The 21176-nt window shown below is 51.6% G+C and overlaps 1 protein-coding gene across 1 annotated transcript in view; it reads right to left on the bottom strand.

Annotated features, from left to right (window-relative positions):
- The window catches only part of B4GALT5 (beta-1,4-galactosyltransferase 5), a 39623-nt gene extending 34514 nt beyond the window's left edge, over positions 1-5109 (bottom strand). Inside the window, exon 1 of the mRNA XM_063350234.1 lies at positions 4877-5109. Within this exon, the coding sequence (XP_063206304.1) occupies positions 4877-5003 (127 nt within the window). The 5' untranslated portion in view covers positions 5004-5109. The remainder of the gene's footprint in view (positions 1-4876) is intronic.
- Positions 5110-21176: the final 16067 nt, after the last annotated feature.

The following is a 21176-nucleotide window of genomic DNA, read 5'->3' as shown; positions in this document are numbered from 1 at the left end:
ATGGCCCAACAGTGTGTTTCTCGAACAAACTGGGCACCTGCACCCTGCCGGCATCCCCTGCGCCCTCGGTCGGGACTCTGCACTGCCACCCCCCTTCTGCCTGTCTCTCCACCAGCCGCGGAGTCCATCCCGGCTCCTCCTGCTGACATCCCCAGCAGAAGCACACAGGGGGCAAAACCAGCAGCTTCCCACTCCCCGACGCGACCTCCCCTCTCCCACCCTGGCTCTGTGTCCCCACAGCGCCATCCCCCTTCACGGGACCACGGCCACCACTTTTCCTCTGTTCCTCACCACCAAGGGGAACTCAACCACCTCCCACCATGGTCCCCTCAACCTGGGGCAAGCCGGTGGTAGCAAATCTTTTGCCATTTTCACCCCTGGCACTTCTCTGTGCTAAGGTTTTCCAGGCTGATGCATTAAATAACCAAGCAGGATGAGCCACATTCAGCCATGTAACATCCTTGCAAGGGACCAGGGCAGCAAAGGAGCTGTACAGAACTGTTGGTCTCCACAGCACTGCTCTGCTGACCACCAAAACACAGCATGAAGCAATAGCGTTTCAAAGTGCTCTTGCCTATCAAAATCAAGTTCTCGCGCCATAAATGTAATTCACAGCCAAGGCTGCTGCTTCGTGCCCTGTACGACCAGTTGGGAGCAATTCCTGATAAGTTTTGAGGAAGTAAAGCCAGAGTGAATTACCGCTCTCTCACAAAGGTAACACTCTTTCACCCAATAATTTAAGTTCTCCGCATTATTTTCCTACATCAGATCCAACCAAGTAAGACTCCTGTGCAAACCTAAGTTTTAAAAAATAAAATAAAAAGGCTCCAACATCTGGAGAGACGACTAGGGAAAAGCCAAGAGCAGCTTCCCGAGCACCAGGGAAGGCCCCTCACCTCCCTCCTCCCAGCCACGCAGCAACCACCCTCTCCACGAGAGCCAAGTCCAAGGTCTGAGACATTCCTACTGTTGCAGCGAGAGTTATCAAGATGAAACGGCAACTTGCAGTGCAAGCAGCTTGTAAAAGCATTACTGTTCTCATCTGCAGAAAGGAATTCCCTTGGTTTCCCAGGCCCCGTTAAAAGAGCACAAAACCAGCAAGACAAGACATTTTCAGGGACTGTAGCTCCACAGAGGACCCTTGTTCCAACATCAGGGTCCGGGCATGGACAGGACAACTCTGGCAAGCCCATTTCTGGAGAACTGAGGGGCACGCAGGATGGTTGTCCCGGAAAGGCGAGAAACTCAGTGCCGGGAACGAGCCTTGTAAAAAAAAAAGAAACCTGCCAAGGGGCACACTGGATTCCAGAGCAGGACAAAACTGTTCGCCCCATGCCAAGCTCTGTTTATTCTAAAGACGAGGCCAGTGCAATCACACATAATTAAAGCACAGTCTGACTCGCAGCCCTTTACCCTGCTCACTGCCTTGCTTGGAACAGCAGCAGCAGAAGTGACCTCCCCACCCCTACAAGCATCGTCTCGTACCTGCTGCCTCGCAGGGCTTCCCTGGCAGGCAGCGGGGACGTGGGCAGATAGAAGAGCATCTCCTGGAGCCTCCAGCTGCCGCATCTCCACCAGCCCGGCCATGCCTCGGCCCCAGCTCACCGCGGAGCAGAACAATCAGCCGCCTCATCCAGCGCACAATGGCCACGATGAGACAGACCCACATAATCACCCCAGCCACGGCAGGGACAAAAGCGAGCAGGCGCTGGGGGAACAGCGTAGAATAAAAGGGGAGCCTGCTGTTATTTGTGCCATCAGCTGGGTCTCCGGCAATTTACCTTCCAAGGTGGCTTTGGGAGCCCAGGGATGTAAATTGTTAGGGTGGTGTGTGGGGAGGACACATGGGTATTGGATGCGAGCTCTGGGAAGGAGGCGGCGCTGGCTGTTTACATTGGATCGCTCTGCACAAACTTGAGGCCACAAGAAAATTTCAGTTCCGTAGGAGGAAACCTTCGTGAAGGACAGAAACGAGGAGCTACCCCAGGCATTGCATAAACCAGGGCACAATGCAAACACGAGCCCCTAAAGCTCTGGGCTCCCTGTGGGTACCAAGTGTGGCGATTTGCTGACAGTAAACATGAATTTCTTCCTGCATTTCCGTCTTGAGCAGACCGAGGGCACGCTGGCGTTACCTGGTTTGCAAGGAGCCAAACACAATAGCCGGCTGGGCCACAGGCCAGCACTGGGGTAGGCAACGCAAAGCCCAAGCTAGGCTCCCCTTCCCTGTCCCCAAAGGGCACCAGGAACAGTTTTCCAGCTTTTCTAGCCAGCAAGCGAGCCAGCAAGCGTGCCAGCTCCACGCCAATGCGCTGAGACAGCACCCAGAAGTGCAACTGTCCCACTTTTCTCCTGGCACTGCGCACAACTGCTCAAACACAACAAGCCTCGACAACACCAATGAATTTTTTGCCCCCTCAAACCAGGGGATGAGGGACAGGCTCAGCCCAGCTCTGCCCGCCGCTGCGGTGACGGCACACCCTGCCCAGATCCTGGCTGCCATCCCATCACGAGGCCATCCCCAACCCAGAGGGGCTGACGCTGCCCAGGCAAGGTAGGCTGGCTCCAGCCCTAGTGCTGCCAGCTGCTGACCCCCACGAGCAGAGGTTTGGTGTAGGAGCATCCTGCAGCACCCAGCAGATGAAACCCAGTCTCCAGCTTGTTCAAGCTCACTCACAGCTTCAGGTCCCGTTTATTTGGATTTTTTTAATTAAGGTATGATCAAGGAATGGATTAATCACTCCTCCCTGCCCATGGTTTAGCCCATGTGCTGCAAGTCCTTCTTCAGCTGCTTTCCCAACACATCCTGCAAGGGACACTTTTAGGGCAGAAGCTTCTTCAGGCCCTTCAGCAGCCAGAAAAAAACAACCCAGCCCTACCCCACCACAAATGGTGGCAGTGGGCAGGCCAAAGGCCCCGTGAACACCCCGCTGACAGTATCTCTCCATCACACACCATGCGGTCGACTTATTAACATCCCCAGCTCTGCTCGTGTCCTATCTCACTCCCTTTTCTTCCAAGCTTCTCCTTACCACTCTGGCCTGAAAACAAACTGCATCCAAGTGCTGGGAGGATGGGCCTAGCTGCCCCGGGAATACTGGGCTGGGTTTTCATGACAGAACATTTTTGGCTGAAAGACGGAGGGGGAAAAAAAAAAAAAAAGGAAGCAGATCTTCTGTCACCTGATGGGGAGATGACTCAGAACATCACTGACATCCATGGGCGGGTGGGGACAGGGACCACCTTCACCTCTCTGCCTCTTCTTCCAGCATCACAGATAGCAAGAACATAGGGCAGGATGTGACCATGTTATACAAAGTCCACATAGGGAAAGACCCCTGGGCAGAGAGCTGGTTTTAAACAGCATATTATACCCTACAGCATCTCCAGCACCTCTAGAACTGGTGACCATGCAGAAGCGGCACAAAATGAGCTAGACAGCTCTAAAAAAGGAACAAACCCATCCTTTTAAGACAAGTTTCCTTCTGAAACTGTACAGCCTTCAGGCCCAGGGAAGCCCATCTACAGCCATGCCGTGGCTCTTGGAGATGATGTCCCATGCGCCTGCCCTGCAGAGGATTGTTGGATGCAACTGATAAAACAACTGCTGTCCCCATGGCAGCACGTGAACAGGACCAAGTCAGGCTGTGTTTATAGAGAGAGCAGGCAGTGGCTGTGCCACCCGTTAGCACCAGTAGGAAATTGTCCTCCAACGGATGCAAGAGAACAGCTCAGGAGCTCCGAGGCCAGCCTGCAGGACACCAGCCAGCCCATCAGGACAGCAAAGCCCTGGGCCATCAAGCCATGGAAGAGCATGGTGGGGAGGCCCAGGACGCATGTCCTCACTTGGGCTGTGCCCAGGACACGAGTCCCCAAGAGCCAGGCTTCACATACCAGCCAACCCCTACTTAGTCCCATGAAAGGCTCCTAGAACCCAGCAGCAGCCATGGGACATCATCTGTAAATAAAAACCGGCAGAAGTCACCTTGAAAAGCACACACAGGTCTCCTTGGGATGTCCAAGCTACGGATGGCATGAGCAGTACCAATGACATTTCAAGGAGAAACTCCCATTCTCAAGATTTCTTTTGAGAGGATTTTTTAAAAATAAAAATTAATTGATGTCAAAGTTCGGTTGAAGGCCAAACCAAGAGCCTTGGCTCCTCGCAGAAATGAGATAGATACACTGCACAAAGACAACAGCTGCTTTCCGCAACACAAGCTCCCCCGTATCTCACAGGAGATGGGCGCACAGCCCCACCGGCACTAGGTGCTAGCCATTTTGGCACACAGCTACTCCAGTCCCCTATGAAGCACGCTATGAAGAAGACGACAGGGACGAGTATGCTCTCCTTCTAAAATACACACTTATCTTCCCACTTGACAAAAAGAGTAAGATTTCCGCCAGAGAGCGAGTTCAGACCACAAACACTTGGACAACACTTCTTCAAAACAAACTCTCCGGCAGGCAGGCGGGCGGCTCGCTGTCCCCCTGCCCGCCGCTGGCAGCGGCACCGCTCGGGCCCGCCAGCCCGGGGAAGCCCCGCGGGGAGCGCGGCCGGCACCTCCCGCCGCCGGGACCGGCGCCCCCGCCTATGCCGGCCCGGAGGGGCGCGGGTGTGCACCGGGTACCCCCACACACACTGGGAAAGCGCCCCCATCCCCCGGCTGCGGGCTCTCTCCAGCGCCGGCGGGAGGCGGAGACGCGCTGCCCGGCGCCGACCGCCGGAGCGCCGCCGGGCCCGGGCCGATCCTCTCCGCTCGGGGATGCCGCGGCCCCCGGGCCGGCCGGGCGCGAATTACTCAGCGTTTCCAGCGGCAGACGGTGTACCCCCACCCCCTTCTCCCGCACCCCGGGCCTCGGCCCCGCCGCTTACCGATGCCCGGCGCCACATAGACGAAGTAGAGGAAGGAGGAGGAGAGGGAGAAGAGGAAGAGCGCGGCCAGCAGCGAGCGCCGGGGCAGCAGCCGCCAGGCGCCGCGGGGGCCGCGGGGCCACCGCATGGCCGATCCGCCGCCGCCGCCCTGCCGCTGCCGCCGCACCGCCGCCGCCGCCGCTCACATGCGCCGAGGCCCGGCGGGAGGCGCCGCGCCGGGGCCGCTCCGAGCCGCCGCCCGCGCCCAGCGCCGCCGCATGAATGAGCCGGGGCGGGGCGGGGCGGGGCGGGAGGCGCGGGGCGGGGCGCCGAGGGGACCGGCTGCAAACTCCCGCCGCCGCCGCCGGTCCTGCCGCTGCGGCAGCCGGGGGTCCTCGGCAGGGACCGCCCCGCACCGCCCGCAACGCTCCCGGGGCCGCCGGTTGCGGCACTGCGGCACCGCTGGGGGGCCTGGGCACCACCGGTGGGCCTGGGACACCGGGCAGTGGCCCCAGGACACCTGGCCATGGACCAGGGGTGCCACTGGTGGGCCTGGGATACAGGGCAATGGCCCCTGGACACCCAGCCATGGCTTCAGTACACCCAGCAGTGGCCTCGGGACACCTGGCCATGGATCTAGGGCACCACTGGTGGCCTTCAGACACTGGGCAATGGCCTCAGGACATCTGGTCGTGGTCCTGGGTCACCCACTGATGGTCCTGAAACACCCGTCAATGACATTAGGGCACACAGCCATGGTCCTGGGACACCACTGGTGGTCCTGGGACACACAGCAATAGTCCAGGACACTCAGCAAGGGCTCAGGGCACCCAGCAATGGTCTAGAGACACTCAATGGTCCAGGGCACCCAGACACGTTCCTGGAACACTTGGTAATGGACCTGGGACACCCGGCACCAGGAGATCAAGGGCTGACCCCCCTAGCCCACCAGGCAGCAGGGGTCTGTTTGGACAAGCGCTGGGTGCCCCCAGACACTGCGTGGGAGGAGGCGCAGCCTGAGAGGAGGTGATGGGCACAGATGGGTGGAAGTGGAGAGAGGGCGAAGTCATCATGGTCAATGCAATAATCAACACTGGCAGCAATCAGCAGCCTGGTCGGTTAAAGAGTAATTAAGTAGTTTTGCACATGTTTGTGGGCAGTTCCTCCGTTGTGTGTAGGAGGAGTTGGAAGGAGATATGGAGATGCCTGAAAATGAAAAAATGGGAGAGAAGAAATGCCATCCCCATCAAGGGAGCCAGGAGAAGTAACTGCAGAGCAGATGGGGCCCAGTCCAACCCATAGAGCTGTGTTTTTTGCCTCATTTATTATTGCAGGATCTGTGGAAATCAGACTTTGTTCAGGCAAGGACAGAGGGAGAGGTAATTCCTTACTCCACCAACAGACAGAGCAGAAAACCAAGCCTGGGCTCCAGGCCCAGGGAGGGAAGGCGGGCTGTGGACCAGGCGCGTAGGCAGGGGCCGGCTGCCTCCACCCAGGGTGGGCAGAGCAGGCAGCGGCACCTCCAGGAATCGTGGAGTGGGAAACGGGGACAGACCATCTGCCAGGACATGCCTGGTGTGTCCCCGACTGCCTCCGCACCCCAGGGGTGAGCCTCTCCCCGGCAGGGAACGAGGCATTGCTCAACCCAAACTTCCGACTGCCCAGCCCGATGGCAACTGCCTGGCTGCGGGGTGGCCAGCGTCAGCCCCACGTCAGCCTGGGGCTAGACACTAGGATAAAGGGTTCTCCCAGTACAACTGTGTATCACATTAATCTGGGGAAGGATTAGCCCCTCTTCCAGCCTGGATGCAGTAAGGACAAATAAAGAAAACAGTTCCCACGCTCGACAAATGGGAGAGAAATACGGTCCTGCTAGATACATATATTCCCAGAGTAGGGAGGAGATAAAAATGAAGGTAAAGTAAAAAAAAGCAGGGATTAGTAGAAAAGTGGAAATCTCTCTTTAAAAGGTAAGGCATTCACTTTCTTAATGTGCCAAGGTGCAGAAGGATCTCGAGGACAGGGGATCCTCAAGAGCCAGGAGGCTGAGGAAAGCAGGGATTTCCCCAGAGAGGCTGCATGAGCTGTGTTAACTTAAGGAATGAGGAAACTGGTACTCGTTCTTGTTTTCCAGGATTGCCACTCCACCATCACCTTAATTGAAATAAATTAAATCCTGAGCCCTATTAATTTCTGAGAGCCCACAATACTCCAGCAGAACTGCATGGCCAAGTGGCGGCGAGATTTGCTGTTCACAAAATAGCTTTCATCCAACTCCTAAAAGAATGCCCTGGGCAAGGAAACCCAAGAAGATTTCTCGGTTGGTTTATGATTTGTTTGATGCAGACATGGTCAAAGGTGAGACATCGTCGCAACCAATAATCTAACCTTTTGAACATATTTAATTAGCAATGACATAGCTGGAGGAGCCACCCAGAAACTCGCTCCCAGGCCCAGGCTGCCGCAATGGGGACTGTCACAGAGCAGTGAAGTCAGGGAAGCCCTGGAGCCACACCAGGGCATGCCTGCCCCGCTGCCCTGGCTCTGACTCACCTCCCCTCTCCCTCGCTCCCAGGGCTCAGCTCAGCCCCACTAAACCCATTTCACTTTCCCCCCCCTTTTTTTTTGCTCACTCTCGCTTTCCCTCTTCTCCCTGCCCTGCCGCTCCGTTGCATCCCAGCTAAGGGATTAAAAAACCCCAATAATTGGGGTTGGAACAAGATGATCTTTAAGGTCCCTTCCAACCCAAGTCATCCTATGATTCTATGAAACATCAGCCAAAGATGTTCTCCCTCACTTCGCCCTCTTCCAATAAAATAAAACGAGAGAGGAAGAGGGGTTTAAAAGTCTCGGCTCATTCCACAGTGCCCAGTTAGGACTTTGGGGTGGGAGCACTTCCAAGCAGGGCTGGTGCAGGGAGCACACGGGTGGCTCATGCCTGGCTCTGCCCCATCACTGTCCTCCACTGGCTGTGTTCCAGCCTGCACCAGCTACTCCAGCCCTCCCAACCTGGGGCGGAAAAGAAGTCCCACTTTCTGCAGAACTTAACCTACTGATGGTGCCTGAGACACTTTAAGGAGGGCTTGTCTGAGCAGCTCTGCCAGCAGCCTGAAGGGGAAGGTAAGGTCTGTTGGTGCATGGCCATGAGCAGGAATGGAGGGACAGGTCCTGCCAGTGCACCTACACCGACAAGAAGATGTAGCTGCACCCTTAGAGCATGTCTCCACATAAAAGGCATTCTGCATCACTGCAGGGAGAGCTCTGTTTTGATGGCTCGGGGGTGCCCCGGCGCGACTGCGCTGCTCAGAGGAAGGGTACGGACACTATTGCACCATGCGCAGTCTGGAGAGGTCGGAGCTGCATATTCACAGTGGCACCGACATAGTTGCTCAAGTGCTGTGTGTGGGAGACCAACCTGTCAGCCACCATTGCTCACTCCTGATGAACACTGGCACGGCCAGGCTGGGCAGACGTCTGCCAGGCCAGATCCTGCACACAGACACGAAGGCGCTGGAGCAGCCATGGGAGAGGGCAGCCAGGGGCTGCCTCACACCCTGCAAGGAGCAAACCCACCTGCCCAAGAAGTGCCCCAAGGTCTCAGACCTTGGACGGGCCAGCGGGGAGCAGGCAGGGCTGGGTTTGCAGCAGAGCCTTACACAGGAGCTGACCTCAGAAGCAGGCAGCCAGGTTGGGCTCAGTTTGGGGATTTGAAAAGATCACTAAAGGGCTGCTCCACTCTGAGTGCACATCTCTTGTTGTCAATTTACTCAGAGACTCAATGCAGACTATCTAATCTGGGAGGATAATCTGCCACTTCGGCGAAGGACAGATTGTAGCAAGGATGTCACATCCCTCGCTAGCATTTTGCAGTCTTTGTCACGGTCTCTGGAGCTTCTGGCACCTTCAGCCCCAACAGTAGAGACTTTCCAGAATAGATTCCATCCTGTGATTAGGAAAATGCTTCCATGTATAAAGGTGAGGACAGTCAGCATCGCACGGTGTCAGCCCTCCAGCTGCTCGGCAATGCTGTCTGCTTTGGATCTCCCCTGGAGTTTCTGCTGCCAGACGGTTTGTGAGTGAAGTGGGAACCTGAGCTGTGTCACTCAGAGAGAGACCAAGACTTGGGGTGGATTGGATGCTGACCGGCTCTAGGCTTTGTGAAAGCAATGTGCTCCCTCTATTTTTTACTAAAAGTCTCTTTGCAACATGGGGCTTGCTCCAGCTCCATTTAAAGTCAACACAGTGTCACCACCAGCTTTGAACAGGACACAAAGGATGCATGCACAGTAGGAATGTAAATGTTTTCTACATGTACACCCACAGACCCAGCGTATGCAATAAATACTCACTCAGCATATCGTTTGCTGTGTGCCAGATCATAGACATAATTATTGATGCAGCAGGTTTTCAGAAAGACACAACAGGGTGTGTACTTAATTTGGCAATAAGAGCACACCTAAGTGGCCCTGGCATTTTTGGCTAGGTATTAGACCACTGCCACCCACGGGCGCTGCTATTTTATCTCACATCGATGTGTCAGCAGTAACAGAAAGGAAACCAAAGGGAGATACTTGTTTATTAAGATGGGAAAACTCCACCGAACGCTGCAAGGTGCTCCTTGCAAACAGGATTGCTGTAGACCAGTTCTCAGATTATGCCACCCACTACACTTTCTAACAAGGCTATTAGGGCTCTGATCTTAATAGCACCCGTACACGTGCCTAACCATAGGGATGGCTCATTCTACCACAGTCAACAGATGTGTCATAGCTCCCAAAAGGAGGGAATATCGTCAGAAATGATTTTGCAGAGCTCCATGTTCACTTGGAAGGTGGCTGTCATAGAAAAACAGGCTAAAATATTAAGCTTGTCACGACACTTTGCAGAGACTCAACTGATTTTGTTGCCTCTGTTTGCGTCAGCGCACCTCTGAAGGCTGATGATCTATCCCAGTCAAAGTGGACTTGCGCAAAGACTCATAAAATGCCTTTGAGATCTAAATATTTTGTCGAGGGAATACATCAGGCTGTACTTCCCAAAATTTCCCAAGGATGGAACTTCAGCAGACAAGAAATAAAACTGTTGTGTAATTTAGTGTAAGTAATTTATCCGGATTTTAAAATATCACTTAACAAAGTTCCTCTCAAAAAGTTATGATGGTGGCTGGGCTAAAATACTGCCAAACAGTCCAAACTGCCTGAGAGTCAGAAAATAAACAGGCCATTTTCAGCACACCAGGAGGTCAAGGTGGGGATGCCAGGGAATTCTCCATTGGGGCCAGCCTTGTTTTTGGATGGTGTGGAAGAGCGCTGCTCTTCCCTGGTCTGCGAGGGCTGCAAGGACATCGGGCAAAACCAGATGAAAGGGCAGTGCAGGCAGAGGTGAAACCCCGCCTAACTCCTGCCAGGTAACAGGCATGGAAAAGAAACATCTGGACTATTCAGACACACAGCTGGATTTCAAAACCAACAGTGGAGGGAAGAAAGTGGGATGAAATTCTGCCTCTATTGAAGCCACCTGTAAAAAAGACTTCAGGGCTTCACACCATGTAGAAATGTGACTGCCTTCCAGAAATCTGGGGACAAGGACAACCAGGAACAAAAGAACATTTCAGAGGAATTTGCTTTCTATTAACTCATAATTACATAATGCAAAATTAACTCACAAAGGCCAACAGCTTAATTGGATTCCCAAGCGGCGAAGATGGTTGCGTGGTGAATAAGAATCTTCCACAGCTACATTAAATACGGTGTTTCAAATACAGAATATAAATTCTTCTGCGGTGCAGCAAAAAATGCCCATTACCTTCAATAACTATGGGGGGGTTTTAACCATTTCACTCAATCGCTTGCCAGTGCCAAACTACCCAGGTGACCCAAGGAAAAGGCTCTATTCTGGATGTCTCCTTGGACTTCCAGCCACACAGCTGAATCCTAATTAATTCTGTGAATATATGTGGATATTTCGCTGGAGTAAAGTATAAAGGCTTCCAGCCATCTTAACCTTCTTCCCAGCTTGGATTTTGATTAACTGGAATAAATATTTAATTAGAAAGGCAAAGAGCTGAACCTCTTGACCACCCAGGCGTTGCCTCTGTAGTCATTGCCCTTTGATGTACAAGGAAAGGGCTTGTAGGACTTTCTTAAAACATGTGCAGCCTTTCATTTCTCTTAAAATCGTAGCAAGGTCAGGCTCTGTTTTGGGGTTTGTCGCTCAGAAGCAGCTCAGTGAATATTGCACAATGTGATTCCTGCTATCTTGAGTGGGGGGAGGCTTGCTTTGCCCTCCACAGCCAACAGGAACCTGGGCATTTGTTTTTCAGGTCCCCATGTCACCCAAGTTCCCATGAAAAACCACACGGCTGGAAAGCTGGCCCTGCTATCCCACACTTGCCTGCATGCTGCCTGCTCCACAGCAATCCCTGCTTCCTGGCTAAATGTTTGCTGAGACAAGGTGTAACAGAGCTGCGGGAAGAGCTCCTGGTCATGGTCACCACACAGCTCCATGGGAGCTCCAGCTGCGGCATGGTGGGTACGCGGCAGGACCATACTCTGTGTCTTCTCCTCCTGTGCAGAGCACCCATGCGGTGCTGACATAAGCCAGGTAACATCGACACACTGCGTGTGGGGCTGCACATCAGTGATGGCAACGGGTGAGAGCGGCACCCTCTTTGGCCATGCTCCCTTACCCCTCCCCGTAACCTGCAATTAGACAGAGCACTCGAATACCCGCTTCAAAGTCACCAGCTTCAGCAGGCCTTAGGCTTCTGCTGAATCAAGGCTTAGGAAGCAGCTCAGCCCATGAGAGCGATCCGCTAGAACCATCCACACCACCCTTTTGGGTTCCCTCTCCTCTAAGCTTAATTACCGCCTGCTTTTGGCACTGGCACCGTTTGTGTCATATGCTTTTATTTTTCCCCGGAGGGGCATTTGCATCTTTACTATATTTATTTTATTCTGAGGAAATCCTAATGATTTCCTCTCATGCTTGATTTTGTTCCACTTGCAGTGGGACTCCTGCTTTCGCTCTATAAATATCTGACTCTGAAGTCTTTGCAGAAGCGAGCACGACGGAGCAGAAAAGGTGAAGTCAAGCTGAAGAGACCTTTACCAGCTCTAAAAACAGCTGCTGCTCTTGCTGCTGCAACTGATTTATACCTCATCTGGAGAACAACAGTTCAGAGCCCAGAATCGTTGCCTCCAATGATTTATTTGGCTGCGCTGGAGTTTGGCGACGTGCTGTATAATGTTTTTTGCATGGAAGTGTCACTCTGAGGGAGGTTTAATTGCTTTCAATGTGGATGGTGATAAGAACGCCTTGGAAAAGCTATTTGCATACATTTTCTCGAACACCAAATGTGTAATTTCCTCCATGCTCAGGCAGTCTGAGGCTGCTTCCCTGCATTACTCAGCTTCACTGGGTGCCTCTGAAAAATTAACAACCAGAAATTCCCCAGAATGGAGCAGAAAGCGAAACTCGGGGCCAGTTGGTTTGAATATAGGATTATTTGCAACAGATAAAAGAGCAAGACTTTAAATATGGGGTTTCAAACTATAAACACAAACCGCTCCAGGCCCCCAGCACTCCCCGCTCTGCAGCAAAGTCCAGGGCGAAGCAAGGGCAAGGGCTCGGCACTGCCTGTTCCCGGGGCATTGGCTTGGCTTGCTGAGCAGAAGAAAGTAAATGAGTGATTTCAACAGTCCGGGCCAGTGTCAAAGAGCCGAGCTGCCACCAAGGGCAGGGCACACACCTGCATGTCACAGCACCCGCACGACTGCTCACATACTGCCTGCTCAGATTCTGGAAAACGCTCACCAGAGCCACCCCTTTGATGACCTTCACGCAAGGCCAGGAGGTGCCACGCACAAATCCCTTGTCCTTCTTTCTTCACAGAATTCAAGGGCAAAGTATCTCTCCAGTGGCCTCGGAGGTTTACATAGCATCAGTCACGACAATCCACCACATATCTCGCTCTACAGGGCAGTTCATTTTTGTAATTACTTAATGCTTTGAAGCATCAGCTGTTGACATAAGCAGGACCCTGCCTATAGGAGTGAAATAGGTATTGATTTAATGTCCTTAGCACAAGGGATCCTAAGGCACCTGGAAGCAACTTATTTCGGAACCGCAGCCATCCCTCTAGGCAAGCTTGCTGCCTGCCTGCATTTCCCCAGATACTTGCTCTTTTTCAGCCTAGATGTTTTACCTGGGGAGAAGAGAGGAGTTATTTAAGCAGTCCGGGATTTGCAGGCTGGTTGGCAGCGCTGTACGGCAGCCCTAGTTGTGCTGCCACACAGCAAAAATCAGGAAGAAAGAGCACAGCGTTTTTCTGTCTGTCACACAGCGAATGTGCTGCAAGACCAACACCTTCTGGAAGTATCAGATTTGTTGTGGAGGTGCTGGGCAGCTGGATGTGTGTGATGGATCAGCACCTTTCAAGCGCGATGGATTTGCGGAGTGTATATAAACCATCTGCCCAGAAAAGTCATAAAGACAGGCCCTGGTCCACCACACAGGACAGCAGCGGTCCTGTTCGCCCACAGGGAAAGATGGCAGGGTGGACCATGAAAGAGGCAGAACATGTCCTGATGGACACCACGTTTGTGGTGTGACAGGCTTGTTTGTGTCGACCTGGATACTGCAACAGGGCACCATTTGTGCTGCCAGACAAATTTGGGGTTGGTTTGGTTTTGCATATGTGGCTCTGCATGTGCTGTGTATCCCTCTGAACAAGGGCTGTGATCCACAATCAGGCTGAGCCTGCTCTGGTGTTTCTTTCAGGGAGCTCAAGATCTCAGCCCAAGCCCACGCCAGGGTCTGCAGCCAAGAGAGCAGAATGTCCCCGAAACGCAGGGCAGGGCAGGAATGGCAGAGCACCACCAGCTAGCACAGAAACGGTGGAAACTGTAGCTAAGCAGAATACAGTCACCTAAACTGGAATTTAATCAAGACACCTGGGCTCATATTTGCTTGTTAGGAACAACTTGAGTGGCAACATGACATAACTGCAGCCAGAAATATTCCCATTAAAAGTCAGGCTGAATTTTGTAAGAGCAAAAGTGGAAGTGATAGTTTCTTTGTTTCTTGCTGTCACCTAGTTAAAGCAGCATAATTCTCTGGAAATTTTATGTCAGCCACACATCCTACCTTCCTGAAACACAAGCTATGAGGTTCACCACAGGGTTTGACAGATGATACTATGTGGCCTGCGACACAGAGGTGGCCAGCCTAGATGACCTAATGGTTCTGCTGGCCCCAACTGCTTTGTGTCCCCAAACAATCACCATCCCATGATTCACAGGGGAGAGAGGTACTCCCTGCATTACCAGCGTGACAGCTGGTTTCAGCCAGGTTCGAAGAGTTTCTCATCTTATGCAACCTCCATTGGTTATTCACAACAGCTGACTGCAGCTAGCAGGCGAGATTGCTAAGAACGGTGCCTAGTTACAACAACAAGCCTTTGCCATGGGCATATTTTTCTCAGATAAAGCAGCAAAAAAAAAATTTACAGTGTGCAATTCATTGTACACGACCTGGATTTAAGCTGTTTCGTTTGTAAAGGTATTTTAAACTAAACAAACAGCTTTTTGTTAACGTTTTCACTAGCGCTGCAGATTTCTAGGTTTAGAACAGCATCGATCACTTTGAGGCAGCACCGCTTTGCTGGGACGGAGGGGAGGGATTTACACATCCCAGTTGAAACTCTGAGACCACGTAACCATTTTTCTGGCAGTGTCCCTGAAATTAATTGGAGTAAGTATCAGCCGAAGGCCTGACTCTCAGGCTTTCCCTTGGCTTTCAGAGCAGGGGAAGCTTCGTCTCACCCCATGGCCGGGGAGCAACATGGGCAGCAGCATTACAGCAACGGGCAAGGCACCCACTTCAATCCCTGTGCCATAGCCGGATGGATGCGGCAGAGAGGAGGAGTGGATGGATCTCTCAGAAGAGTCATTTCAGGGGTGAAAGGAGGCTGCCAGAGCTGATCTCTTCTTGGAAAGAAGGGAGGATCCAAGGAGAATGACCTTGCCAAGGAAATAAATAATTCCATCGCCCTCAGCTCTTGGTCTTTTTTCACCAGGCTCTCTCCTCCTCCAGCGCTGCCAGACTGGGTCTGGCTGGGGCGGAACGGGGTTTCTTCAGAAGCGCTGCTCGGGTACTGTGTTTTGGATTTATGACTAAACCACTGTTGATAACACCCCAGTGTTTTACCTTTTGCTGAGCAGGATCAGCACAGCGTCAAGGCCTTTTCTTTTTCCCACTCTGCCCCCGCAGCGAGGAGGCTGGGGGGGTGAGAAGCTCGGGGGGGGACACACAGCTGGGACAGCTGATCCCCAGTGAGCAAAGGGATATTCCGTGCCATAGGACATCGTGTTCAGTAATAAAAGGTCAGGGGAGGAGGAGGAAAGGGAGATGTTCAAGGTTATAACGTTTGTCTTCCCAAGTAACCCCTATGCACTTCCCTAGGAATGTGAATGCATTCCTTATTTTGCTTTGCTTCCTCATGCAGCTTTGCTTCACTTATTAAACTGTCTTTATCTCAACCTACTATTTTTTTCCTCACTTTTGTCTTTCTGATTTTCTCCCCCATCCCACTGGAGGGTAGCGAGCAACTGGGTGGGTGCTTACCAACCCACCACGGCTAGGCAGGTTTCCTTCCATTCATCCTTTCTGTTTCTTTTGTTATATATCCCATCTTTCTTATGAGATAGTTACTGCTTTTACCAGTGTTAAATCTTTGTTATGTTGCTTTTTCACTTTACCTCTCTTAAATCTGTACTTCTCCCCTTATCTCTGCCACAGGCTGCGGGAGCAATGTTGCTCTATCCCGGCCAAGACAGACTGAGGGCCATGGGAAGGGATGCCCCCCTCTATGATATGGGGCTGCCTGTTTTGCGTCAGCAGTGATTTGTGGAGTAGGTGTGAACAGGAGCTGTGTTTTATCAACAAAGCAATTGCTGTCCTGATGAGGGATTACAGAGATAACAGAAGAAGCAGAACATTCTTCTAGGAAGACACTTCAGAGGAATGCCCGTAAAAACCACCACCAGCTGCCTCTGATGGAAAAGGGACCTGAGAGAAAGTGCAGCCTACGAGTCAGCAGGAGTCAGCACATTCAGATTATTATTTTTCTCTCTGCTACCACTTTGCTGGATACTGAGCTGGACACCTGCATCATTTCACCTGTGAAACTTCTCTCTCCCAGCAGAGGCACCGTGGGCAGGGTAACAGAGCCCACCAAAAAATCTAGGTCCTACCGCTTGGATTCCCAGTGGTCTGCTAAACAGCACTGGGCAGAGATCTCCATCCTTCTGGCAGCATCAGGGCTACTGAGCAGGAGCAGGCTGGAGGCTGGGAAGACCCAGCTGGTGGGCCATCTGTGTGCACATTGTCATTAAATCACACTGTGGAGTGCCCACCCGAGGTACCTCCCTGTGTCCCAGTTGCCTGTGCCATCCCATTACTGGCAAAGGGCAGAGAAGACCGGCATCCTTCTTGGAAGGGCCCTGCGTTGCCTCCCGCAAGGGCTGGCAGGTTTCGGAGGCAGCTCGAGAGCAGGCTGCTCGTGCGAGCATGAGGCGACAAGTCCTGGGAGTGCCCAGCAGCTCCAGGCTACTGCCATGAGCGAGAAATGCAGTTGTTTGTACAGTTGTTCTCTCTTCCCATTGCCACTTGTTTGTAGACATGTCACAGCAAATGCTTCTCAACAGTACAACAGATACTTGGACTCATTGGGGGCTGGTATCAGTAACTGAAATCCCACTAACAAAAAACTCTGTTTATCAGAGTTGTCACAAGGATTTGTTAATTCCCACTGACAGAAGGGCTTTCAGGGTATTCTGTAATAAGGAAGGAGGAAAAACTTTTCATTTATATGTCAACAAGAATGTAACCCAGAGAATACCTAAACGCTGCCCTCAACAAAATGGTATTCAGCATTAAAAACAACCACCGGCGGAGGGGCAGGCAGTGAAGGACTGCTGTGGGAAGGAGGAAAGCAGGGGACAGGCAAGGCCAAGCTTCCTGCAGCTGTTATTCGGGTTTCACCTCCCATATGATGAATGGCTTCTGTCCGGGAAGCAGCTGCTGTCTGGCCACCAAGGGCGAAGGCGGACACAACACTCATGGTCCCCCCCAGCACATGGACCCGCATCCAAGGAAGCTGGTGGCAGCCAAGTCCAGAACAGAAAAGGAGGCGGCTCTGCTCACAGCCCAATGCAAACAGGGGACTGGCTGCCAGAGGAAGCTGCAGATACTATAAGTTTTCACAATTTCAATATGCCGAAGAATAGCTGGAGAGGCTAGCGGGAGCAGGACAGCATCTGCTTGCCCTGTTCTTTGTCTCTCGAGATGTCTGCTTATGGCCTCTGCTGGCTTTTTGTAGACGAAGGGGGGGTGTTTTGTTTTTTTAAATCCTAATTCTAGCCTGACCATAATTGATTTTTCCATTCTTGGTTATTTTGTTTGTTTTTCTTAATTTACAAATGATGGTTTCTACTGCTAGCATCTTCTTTCCCTGTCATCCCCTCTACATGTGCACACATACAAAGTGCTGTCAAATTCTGGGATGGATACACGTGCACCAAATATACAGACACACTCCAGAAATCACACCTGTGGCAGGGTGCGGGAGGCTTGAACTTGCAATGCTTGTTTGAAATTAAGCATCAAACAGCCATTTAAAGAAGAAACTAGATTGACTTGGGGAAGACATTCAGGAAGAAATGGAAAAGGGCAGTACTTTGTCATCACTGCCTTCTCTCGCCTCATTTTCTGATTGTGCAGAAGCACTCAAAGGCCACTGCCGGAAAGAAGACCCAGGGCCTGCAGGACCTGCTGGCATGACACAGTGCGGCTGCATCCCTGGGCCTGGCAGAGGACACAACCACGGAGCTGCATCATGCTGGGCTCCAGCTCGTGGTGCAGTCAGCCCATGTGTCTGGTGGCCTGTGGTGGCCAGAAAGGTCAGATAAGTAAGTGGTGTTAGTGAGAGCTGTCTGTGCCAGTAAACAAACAGAAACCTGTTTACTGGGAGATTAGGGTGAAAAAGTGGGAGCAGATATCCCCAGCCTTTTCAGGTCTCAAGATAAAGTGCTGCTCAGAGGGCAGGGGACCCTGCAAGATGTGCTTCCCAGCTCACCCGTTGACTTGCTGTCTGTTTCAGAGCCGTTTCTCCACCCTCTCTGTGCTTCAATTTAGGCATTTGTAAAATGGCAACTGCCTCCTGACGAAGCCTGTCACTAAGCATAACCCATTTACGCTGGGAGAGTCACGTCTTGAGACAGAAGGCCCATCACACACTGCTGTGAGAGCGGACTCGGATGAGTCATGGCACACAAGCACAGCACCAGCTCTGAAACACATAAAATGCCTGAGTTCTCAGAGCAAAAAAAATCACTGTTCGAAAGCAAAACCGAGGGAGGACAACTCCTGTGTGTCCTGTCTCTGGGACAGCACCTCCTGTCCCCACTTGATCATGTTTGAATCACTGACCCAGCAGAGCCTGTCTGTCGGGAAGCTGGTGAGCTCTGGGGATGAGGACTGTCCTCTGTGTCTGTCTACCCGGCAGAGTGGTTGTTGGTGCGTGGCAGGGCACAAGCCAGCACGAACAAGCATCTAGTGCCAAAAATAAGGAAATGAGGTTGGGGTCAGGAGGGCTGTGTTTCCCTGAAGGGCAAACAGGGCTGGAGAAGCCAGCCATCGTTTCTCAACAAGGTACTCCTCATGGGGTCCCCATGTCCAAGGCAAGGGAGGAGTTCAGTCTTCTCAGCCTATGTATTCAGCCACTTGACTGTGGCTGCAGGTGACACAACAGTGTCCTTGGGAATATTCCCTCCTGCTGCCCTTTGGGTCCCTGTTCGCAAGGGCTGATCCCATTTGTTTGCATTGCAGGTGGATCACAACCTTTGGCACCTGGCTATAGCAGCTTATCTTGCTGGGCACCGACTACAGCCACATGATGTGTTTCCCTCTGTCACTGCTTCCTCCTGGATAAACTCCGGATTTAGCATGTCAAAACCAGACAAAACATGAAATGAAAAGCAAACAAACCAAGCATCCTATAGTTCCAAACAACAAATACCAAAGCAACAGGAGAGACTTTATCTGCTGAGAACTCGTGCCTGGAATTTGTCTCTCTATATTTGTTTATATTTATACGTATAAGTGCGTGTATATGTATGCACATAAGCATATGTCTACTGCATATATCTAGAGAACAAAAGAATAAGACATTATATATGCTAAGACACGTTAGGAAGGTATAAAAACAAATCTATATACTGAAGGGTTTAAAACAATTTTCAGGCATTTCATCAGTCAGCCTATGAGAATCCTTACGATCTGCCCAAAAGCAATAAAGCAAGCAAATTACGTGGATGACTCTTTCCCAACCTTCTTAGCGGCATGCTTAATCTTCTCCCGTATAATAAATAAATGTCCTGAGTTTGATAACAAAGATCGTTCATCCTTGCTTTTAAAGTACAACCAGTTCTCTCTTTCTCAGCCTCATACTGGAATACAGGAAAATCGAGAGAAGGGAGTGGGAGGAGATGATCTTTTTGCACAGAGGTTGTTTTCAGGCCAGTGCAGCTTCCCGGCATTCACATCCCAGCCTGCCAACATCTTCAGGAGCTATGATGGAGCCGATCTTGGGGGATGATGAAACCCCCAAAAGGCAGGCCTTTTGTAAGCAGTGAGTGTCCTGTTGTCATTTCAGTGCCATAGCCGTAGGCATTCCCTCACACACAGCCTACAGATACTGACATTTTAAGGCCACTGCTGATTTTGGTATTGTTCATATTGCTGATTCTGCCTTTGAAATCCCAGGCTCATCTTGTTTGGTCCATACCATATTCCACGCCAGAATCAGAATCTGGCTTCAAGTGAGCTTAGAGCTGAACCCCTCTCCACGCCCTGGGAAATATTTGATTTGTACTATAAAGCCAAGCTATGAAGGTGGTTGGAATATTTAAATACTTGTAAGATAGTTCTGCAGTAAATCTAGGTGAAGTGCTTCCACCTTCCCTACCACATCTGGCAGCCTCCTCCTGCTGCCTAACTACCCAACCTGCAGGAGGACGTTCAGCACTCGCTATTTCAGAAGGACTTGAATCAAGGGTGACTGTTTGACCTGCCTGAGATCACAGTGTTTATAGATAATCTAAAAAGCTAACCCAGATCTGTCCAAAACCAAAGACTGCCAGAACTGCTAAACCCACTCCCTACAGTAAATTTGGCATGGCTTTGCTCTTCAGAGCCCACAGCCTCCACTTGCACGAGAGAACAAAGTCCTGTGCCTGTAAATTAGCACCCTCCCCTATGTTTCCAGCACAAGGTTACATCTGGTCACTTACTCATCTGTGCCTGCCCTCAGTGTTCAACATAGCTATCTATTTAGGCTGCTCTGTATAATTTAAGAATTAAAACTAAATGCTATGTTACCTACAGCCACATCATCTTAGATGAGCTTAAACAACTGTGAAATTCCTGGGATCTATTAAAAGCAACATTCAGCGCACACATTAATCAGCAGATGCTCAGTAGCTGTGCATCAGAAAACCGCAAGTGAGAAGCAGGCTGAAAGGCCTCCTGCCAAAATGATTACTTTCTATTGCAACTAAGTCCTTGAAAAACCATCTGTACAGCGATGCTAGACGGGTGTTTGGTTCAGTAGTCATCTCAGTGGCAGTAAGTCCGACTTACCCCTTCTCAGTGGCAACAACAGGTCAAGCAAGCAGTGGAATTTCCTGCTGATGAGTCAGAGATGAGACATGAAAATCACCATCTCTTCATGCAGAACGTTTTAGACGTTATAATTCGATATCACCTGTGGTTACTTCATCCGTAGTGCGCTACTCTGAGGGATGACACTTCATTTCGGTGGAAAAGTGCCCGTTCACAGTAGCTGACCAACTGCATCTTCTGGGGCTCCCTGCTCTCACCCAGCAGCCCTTGATCCCTCCAGCCGCTCTGATGCTTCCTGCTCATATAGGGGTCCCTGCAGTCCTTGTCCTCCTTCTACCTTTTCCCTTTTTTCTCCCCCCCCCCCCCCCCCCCCTTCAGATCCTGACTTTTGTTCAGTCCTGGGTTTGTTTTTCTCTAGGTTCCCAGGCCTCTACTTTCCTGGCTCAATCCTCCTTCTTTCCACAACCCTTCCGGAACCCTTCCCATGGCCCCCAACACCCATCTGTTGTTCCCCTTTGGCCAGGGCCAGCAGGCACAGTGAGGAGAAGGTCAGCTCACATCCTGAAGAGTTACATCATCCCTTTTCTACATCAATCTCTCATGATTAAAAGCACATGACAGCTACAAGACCAGTAAA

The sequence above is a fragment of the Chroicocephalus ridibundus genome, chromosome 12 (assembly GCF_963924245.1).
Source record: "Chroicocephalus ridibundus chromosome 12, bChrRid1.1, whole genome shotgun sequence".
In the NCBI taxonomy this organism is placed as follows: Eukaryota; Metazoa; Chordata; class Aves; order Charadriiformes; family Laridae; genus Chroicocephalus; species Chroicocephalus ridibundus.
This window is presented reverse-complemented; position numbering and strand designations above follow the sequence as displayed.